Below are 6,928 nucleotides of genomic sequence, written 5' to 3'. Positions count from 1 at the left end.
CCCGTTTCCAGCACAGGTGAGACCCTGCAATCCTGATGCCCGCCGTCAGGTGATGGAAGAACTCACGGCTCAAGAGCTGATTTACTACATCGCACTTGGGAGTTTTGGCAACTCCGGTACAAAACCTACATGAGACCTTTTTATTACTACATTGTTGGAAAACTGAGAGGAAAAGGGATTCTCGGAAATCCTCTGTCAGGAAAAACAACAACAATCTGAATTTCAGTGAAACCCTAGGAGGAGCGTTAGGAGTTCACAGAATGAGCTCATGTGTGCCTTGGCTTGCCGATGCTATTTGGAGGGTGCCCTCTCCAGTGTCTATGTTGGGTTTTTTTCCCCCTGCATGACACCTGACCTGACTACCTGCCCTCTGCTGACAGATGCTTGGTGGGACATTTCACAGCGCAGTGACCTCTGGGCACAGTGGCAATGGCAGCAGGGACAAATCCAGCCCCCCAAGCCTGGCTGCTGGTTCATTTCTGACAACAGCAATCGCTAACAATGCCAGCCTGGAGCGGCAGGGTCAGCGCTGCAGAGGGACACCCAGATTCCAGAAACCCGCTGTAACACGGGGCGAAACACCCAAAAATACAGCATGGGAGATTCAGACGGGAAAACTTTTCCACTCAGAACGTAATGCAGCCATGGAGCAGCTCATCTGGGGAAGGGGGTGGGTAGAATCTCTCTTGAAGAGTTTTCTTCAAGATTTCCCTACACCAAAGCCCAGCTGACTTGACCTAGTGTTGGCAGCGGTCTTGGATCAAGCATGAGGTTGGCCTAGAGACCTCCAGCAGCCTCTTCCAACCACCAGTTCTCCAATTTGAAGGAACACTGGGGCACTTTTAAACCAGGTCCCAGAGCACTCCTGTTTTTCAGGAAGGCAATGCAGGGATGGGATGAACCCTACTGACCGGCACTGGAACACGAGACATTGCAAGAGCACCAACACCCTATCCCCAGCACCTGGAGGCCCCATCTCCACCCATCCACCTGCCTCCCCCTCCTCTGCAGGAGCCAAGAAACGAGTGGCCAAGGCCAGGACTTCAGCATGGGGCTTAAATAAGACATGATTCCTCAACAGCGAGATGCTGGAGGTATTTTGTGGTCTGCCTCCCCAAATACAAAGCCATAAATACCCCGCTGCAGCTCCTCCACTTCCGAGAATGGAGTTTCCCAATTCCCAGCCATAATGTACAGCCACACGTAGTGCACTGGGCAAAGAGCGAACGCTTAGCTACGCCCCACTTTTCGAGCTATTTGATAATAAATCCTCTGAGCCAGAGCGCTCTAATTCTACTCAACTTTAAATCCTGTCACTTAAAAGAACTGGGTGCAATTTTAAAATTATTTTTTATATCTGGCTTTAAATTTCTGAGCAAAACTGTCCAAACTGTAAAAAGAATGAAGATCTTACCTGTAACTGAGATCTTGTGAGAATTACTGGGAAGAACCTTCATGACACATTTCTAAAGATGCTGCCGTCTGAATTATCTGTGGTTTCAGAACTCCCAATGCTTTCAGTTTGTGTCCTCAAATATTTTTACAATACCCTTCTTTTCTCATGAGCCTCGGTTTTCAAATCAAAGTTTATTAAAATGTCAAAAATAGAACTTACAGTTTCACATATGAAATAAGAGGGCATACATAGTACAGGCCTTTAGTAACAAAATAGGTGAATAATGCTTAACAAGCTAAAGCGGGTGGGTGACATCACCGGTCATTAACATACAATCTCAGGTTAGGAAGATCTACACACTAATGCAAACATGCTCGTACATATCCGAGGGGGAGAAGGCCGGTGGAGAGCGAGGAAGCAGGCTGCCATGGGGAGAGGGAATAGATGCATCTCAGCAGCAGAGACTGGCGCAGACTCCTCCAGTACCCACGTACTGGAGGGAATGTAAGATGAACCAAAATGTTTATGGAATAAGACTTTCTTTTCTTTTTAAAGCCTCCTAAATCTGAAGAGCACAATTCAAGGGCCCATCTGAGAACCTGACTTGTTGCTAAAAGGTAAACCAGTGACTCAGGCAAAAAGCTCCTGCTGGAGAAGCCCCGGTTCTGTTTTACTTGCCAGGGGTTGTTGCTCAGTTCTGAGGTGAATTTCTTGTTCTCACATCAGTAACTGCCTAATTTCTAGCAATCATCAGAAAGGAACATTCAAAAGATTTGATACTGAGTCCTTAATTGCCCTTTCTGTTAAAAATTAAATACTTGAGTCATCTGAATATTCAAGAAAGACAACATAAATACAAAAGCATGTACATAATAAAAAACATATACTGAATTTCTTAACCATACCACTCAATCAACTACTATATAGTGACTAATTATTTCTCATTCTAGCTTACCAGCTTATTTGTGAAATTCCATTCATCCTACCTATCCAGTACCTTGGAGAACTAGGAAAGCTCACGGATGTTTTGTGATATGGCTGAAGTCCTTCACTGAGCCGTGTTCTTCGTGCTCCTTGTGCTCTTCCCCCTAGTGAGCAGCACAAGGCACGGATGTCAGTACTTGTTGCTTGAAATGGAGTCCTGAATGTTCTTCACCCTGCAAAGGAGCCCTCTGCGTGGCTCAAACTACGCTGATCCTTAAGGGGAGCGAAACTACTTTTTTTAACTCTTTCTCAAAGGTTACCCCCAGCCTTTTCATGGCATATATATGGGTAGCCAGAGCTCTGGGGAAATTTGTTATGATTAGATTTCTCCATCTTTGTGCATACGCATGCTGATTCCTGGCAATTAGATCGAACAGACAGCACTGGATTACTTCTAAGACAAGCTTAACACAAAATACAAACTGCAATTCAGTTCAATACATTAATAATAATTAAAAAAAAATCACCACAGTCAGTTAAAACCACAAGGCCATCAACATCATCTGCCAGCAGCCAGGCCCTTGTGTATGGCTACACCAATTAAAAAGAGTCAAAGTTCCCGCTAGTGACTCTCTACTAGTAACGAAAATGTATGAAATCCTGGTAAAACTACCCAAGACTACCATTACATGAGAAGCTATTCCAGTACAAGTATGTAATCTAAACTAGGGCATGGCTGATTGCATACATTTGTGCTACATATCAAAGCTACTTTAATAAAGTTTTAGAAGAAAGTAAAACCAAGAAGCAGCCACATGTACCTCTGGGGCAGCACTGCCTACCACGCTCTACAGCTGAACGCCACCTCCTCCCTCTCGTTAGCGTCCACACGAACGGCATGAGTAGGCACGTTTCAGATCCGAGGGGGGAACTCGCTTTCATCTGTACAACCCGCTTCAACTGCGCAGCGTAAGAGGGAACTCGGCAGTAACGTCCCCTGGATCACACCCCTTCCCCGACCTTTCTCTTTTCATTTGTGGCACGGTACAGGAGACTTTCCATTTGACTTTATAAGGTAACTTTAGAAACCATAAAGCTTTTATGAATTAGTGAGAAGGCAAACAAAAGGAAGGAGAGGAAATTAATACTTTAGTGGAGATAATCTTCTCAAATTTTATCTAACTGTACTGCTAGGCCAGCTTACATTTTCCATTTTAAGTCATTTTACTTAAGGGATGATGAGGTGAGATCAACCAAAATTTTTATGCGTTATCTAAGTTCTGTTTTACAAAAGGCATCTATTAATAAGTTAGCAACTCATTATGCTTTATCAAGCAGAAGACAGAAATCTGGTTCCTAGTGGAAATCCAGGTCCAATTCTTAGTTTGGCTGAGGAGGCAATTCTGTGTGCAAACCTCATACTAAAGTTCGGGTTTATTCCAGCTTGCAACCCGGGGTCAGGCTGGGTTCCTGCACACACCATCACGCACAATAAAGTCTTTGACACTGGAATTTAAGATGTCATTTTTGTTGCTAATTCACAAGGCACCACAGAGCCCAATTTCCTCCATGATTATGCAGACAATGAAAACAGTTTGTTCACTAAAATAAGCAAATATGACTTCAAGACACTCAGGGAGGAAACCTGGGGCATTTTACATAGCAGATTTTTTTTTTCCCCCTCTCTCACTAAAACAACAAGTCAAATACTTCCACAAAAGCCAGGATAAATTTTTGTTTGCAGCTACATTAGAAACCTGTACCTGAAAGTATATGCCAAATCAATCCACAATGACAGACCTACTTTTTAAGTGGCTAGAAAATACTATTTTATACAGATGCTCTTATTGCACAAATCCGTGCAATCTGAGATTTAACTAAAAATCAGACACATTGCAAAAACTGGGGAAAAAGAAAAAAATCCTAGAAAACCTCCAGCGCTATGATACAAGATGTGTTTGCACAGTGAAAGCTCCAGTCAAAATTCTGCAAGAGGACATTCAAAAGCACCTGCATCATTCAGGAACACACCCACCACTCTGAATTTAAATTTCATATACAAAAATGTCATTTCTTGTTTCTGGTCTAAAGCGTGCCTTCATTTGCCTGGTGAAACAGACACCAGCACTGAGCCTCTTGGATTGTCTGTCCTGTGTCCACAGACCAAGGGGCTCCTCATACCCTGTTCTGCCAATGCCTCTGGTCCAAAAGTGGTGGGTTTTGTGCAAATCAGGTGGTGGGGGTGATAAACAGAGTGGTCTCAAAGGAACAAGCACATCGGAAAAGCCTCTCTCTACAGATAGGCAGGTACATGGAAATTCCTGATGGGGTTTGAAATGCTTTTACAAGTCAGTAGCCCGTTATGGGCCCAGGGTACTCTGAAGCTGCAGGAAAACTTCCACTGCACGCAGCGGGTCTGTTCACGTTTGCATCCGGGAGCACAAAAGTTTGCAGGACTAAAGCCTTAACACAAACCACTGTAAAGTCCATCCAAGTCTGTCCTTCCCAGAGCCAGATCTAGCTTCTGTGTTTGTCTTTTGTAGATGAAAAAAAAAATAAATTTTCCATAGGAAACTGATTATCGCTTTCTCCCCTCCCATTCTAATATTTTGGCACAAATGCATATGATATTCAATGCAGATATAAAGAAACAGATAATTGGATAGCACTGACAAAGTTATGAGACTTATTTGGCAAATTTGAACCATAAAAACAAGTGCTAGGGTTTTTTTCCAGTTGTGGAAGTTGTTTGCCATGACAGTTGCTGCAGGAAAAAAAAAATATTAAACAGTCTGGAGCATGTATGTTTAAAATGAACACTTTATAATACAAGTAAATACACACTCTCCCAATTTCTCCAGGCAAAAACACATCTCAGAGCATTTTAATCAGCTGAAGTAAGTTTTAAACAGAGGGGGTTTGTGTCTGAGATGCCCTGGTTCGTGTGCAGTCACATGTGACAGCATGGGATAAGCTATTAAATTGCACATTCTGAAAATGGCAGCAAGGGGCTGTTCACTTCCATCACTAGAGCAGACCTGGACACTGAATTCACTAAGCCCCTAAGACTTCAGAAGTGGCAGATACCGTTCAACATACTGAGAAAATAGAATACAAACTTTCTGTAGTTAATGCAAATAGACTGCACAATAACGAAGGCTTTAACTTATCCAGCTCCCCACATGACGAATGTCTGTCTGTGAGCAGCTCAAGTCAAAAGTTAATGCAGCAACATCAGAAGGAGTCTTAAGTTTGGCTTTTTGCTTCATGCCAATCCAGTCTGAGACCATCAGGGTTATCAGCTGCATCCCTCAGGCATGAAGCAAGACTCTGCCTCCTTGTAGTAGTCCAGTGTGGGAAATTAGTTCCTTTTGGGAACATTACTGGGGGAATCATTTCTTGTGTGTGCTTTGAATGCTTCCTTCTCCCCCCTGCTGCTGCAGTTGCAGGGAGCACAGCTGTGGATCAGGTAGATGGTGACAAGAATCCATGAGCAAGAGTCACCCCGAGGTCCCACGGTGTCTGGCTTTCCAGAGATGCTGCAGGACACACACCTGGAGCTGTGTGAGGCAAATGGAAAGTTTCCTCTGAGCCGTCAGTGGCTCCTGAGTGCTCACAACAGCGTGGAGCGAGTGGCCAGACAGGCATGACACGGCTGGAGGCAGAGCATTGGCTTCTCTCCGCTGAAACAAAGTCCAGTTTTCTATCGTGATAAACTTCAGCTTCAAATTCTAACTGCAATGGCCCATAGCATTGTAACCAAAGTGCTAACAGTTTCAGTGGAAGTGGCTTAAATGGGTATTTAGTTTAAAACAAAACAAAGAAAACCCACTTTCTTTTCTTTTTTCTTTTTTTTTTTTTCAGATTTTTGTTTTTTTCAACACTTCAATAACTGGGAATTTGTTTACTATGCACTCCTCATTTTGCTAAGGGTTAAGCCAATTCCATTTTCCAGAGGCTTTGTTCCCCCCACCCACCCCCAGGAGATGTTTCCTTAGGAGACACTGGAACAACGAATACTTGGGGAGCCCATTTGTGTAAGGACCTTGTCTAGCCACTGCAAAGGACCATTAAGATGCAGTTCAATCCAGCAGGGAGTACTGGTCACAGTCTGCCGCCTACAAGAAAGAAGGGGTTGGGGGGAGAGAAGAAAAAAAAAAAAGAACATAAATGTGACTTACAAAACATTACAAATGTGAAAAGGTTTTACAGCTACTGAAGCATTCTTTCCTGCTTAGACAATAGTCTTGCATGTGGGGCCAAAGGAATGTTTCTCTCCACTATAACATGCTTTTGGCCTATGCTGCCAACTTCTTTTAAAACCCTACCTTTTCTCTTTACGTTTCTTAAGATCCCAAGGGAGCAACTCACTATATAACCTATTTACTACTCAGATTCCTGAAAACAGGCAGCATCTGATTCCCTGAAGAGAAACAAAGGTGTTTATCTAAGCAAAAGTCTAGTTTTATTTTGCAGACCTTGCCTCTCCTAATTAGAAAGCAACGTAAGCAGTTTACTGAATACATTTCTCTGTGTATAAGGACGTTCTCTTTTTACCATGTCTTTAGGTTTTAGCAGAATGTGGAAGTGATGGTGAGAGATCAGCAC

The 6,928-nt window shown here is 43.3% G+C and overlaps 1 protein-coding gene across 4 annotated transcripts in view; it reads right to left on the bottom strand.

Annotated features, from left to right (window-relative positions):
• Nucleotides 1-1,568: 1,568 nt before the first annotated feature.
• SMAD3 (SMAD family member 3) overlaps nucleotides 1,569-6,928 on the bottom strand; it is a 79,568-nt gene continuing 74,208 nt past the window's right edge. For all 4 annotated transcript variants that reach the window (XM_074916638.1, XM_074916635.1, XM_074916637.1 and 1 more), the window contains one exon: nucleotides 1,569-6,438. In XM_074916638.1, the coding sequence (XP_074772739.1) occupies nucleotides 6,315-6,438 (124 nt within the window). In that variant the 3' untranslated portion in view covers nucleotides 1,569-6,314. The remainder of the gene's footprint in view (nucleotides 6,439-6,928) is intronic.

Source organism: Athene noctua, chromosome 13 (genome assembly GCF_965140245.1).
Source record: "Athene noctua chromosome 13, bAthNoc1.hap1.1, whole genome shotgun sequence".
Lineage (NCBI taxonomy): Eukaryota > Metazoa > Chordata > Aves > Strigiformes > Strigidae > Athene > Athene noctua.
The sequence above is the reverse complement of the archived record's forward strand: the minus strand, read 5'-3'. Positions and strand labels throughout refer to the sequence as shown.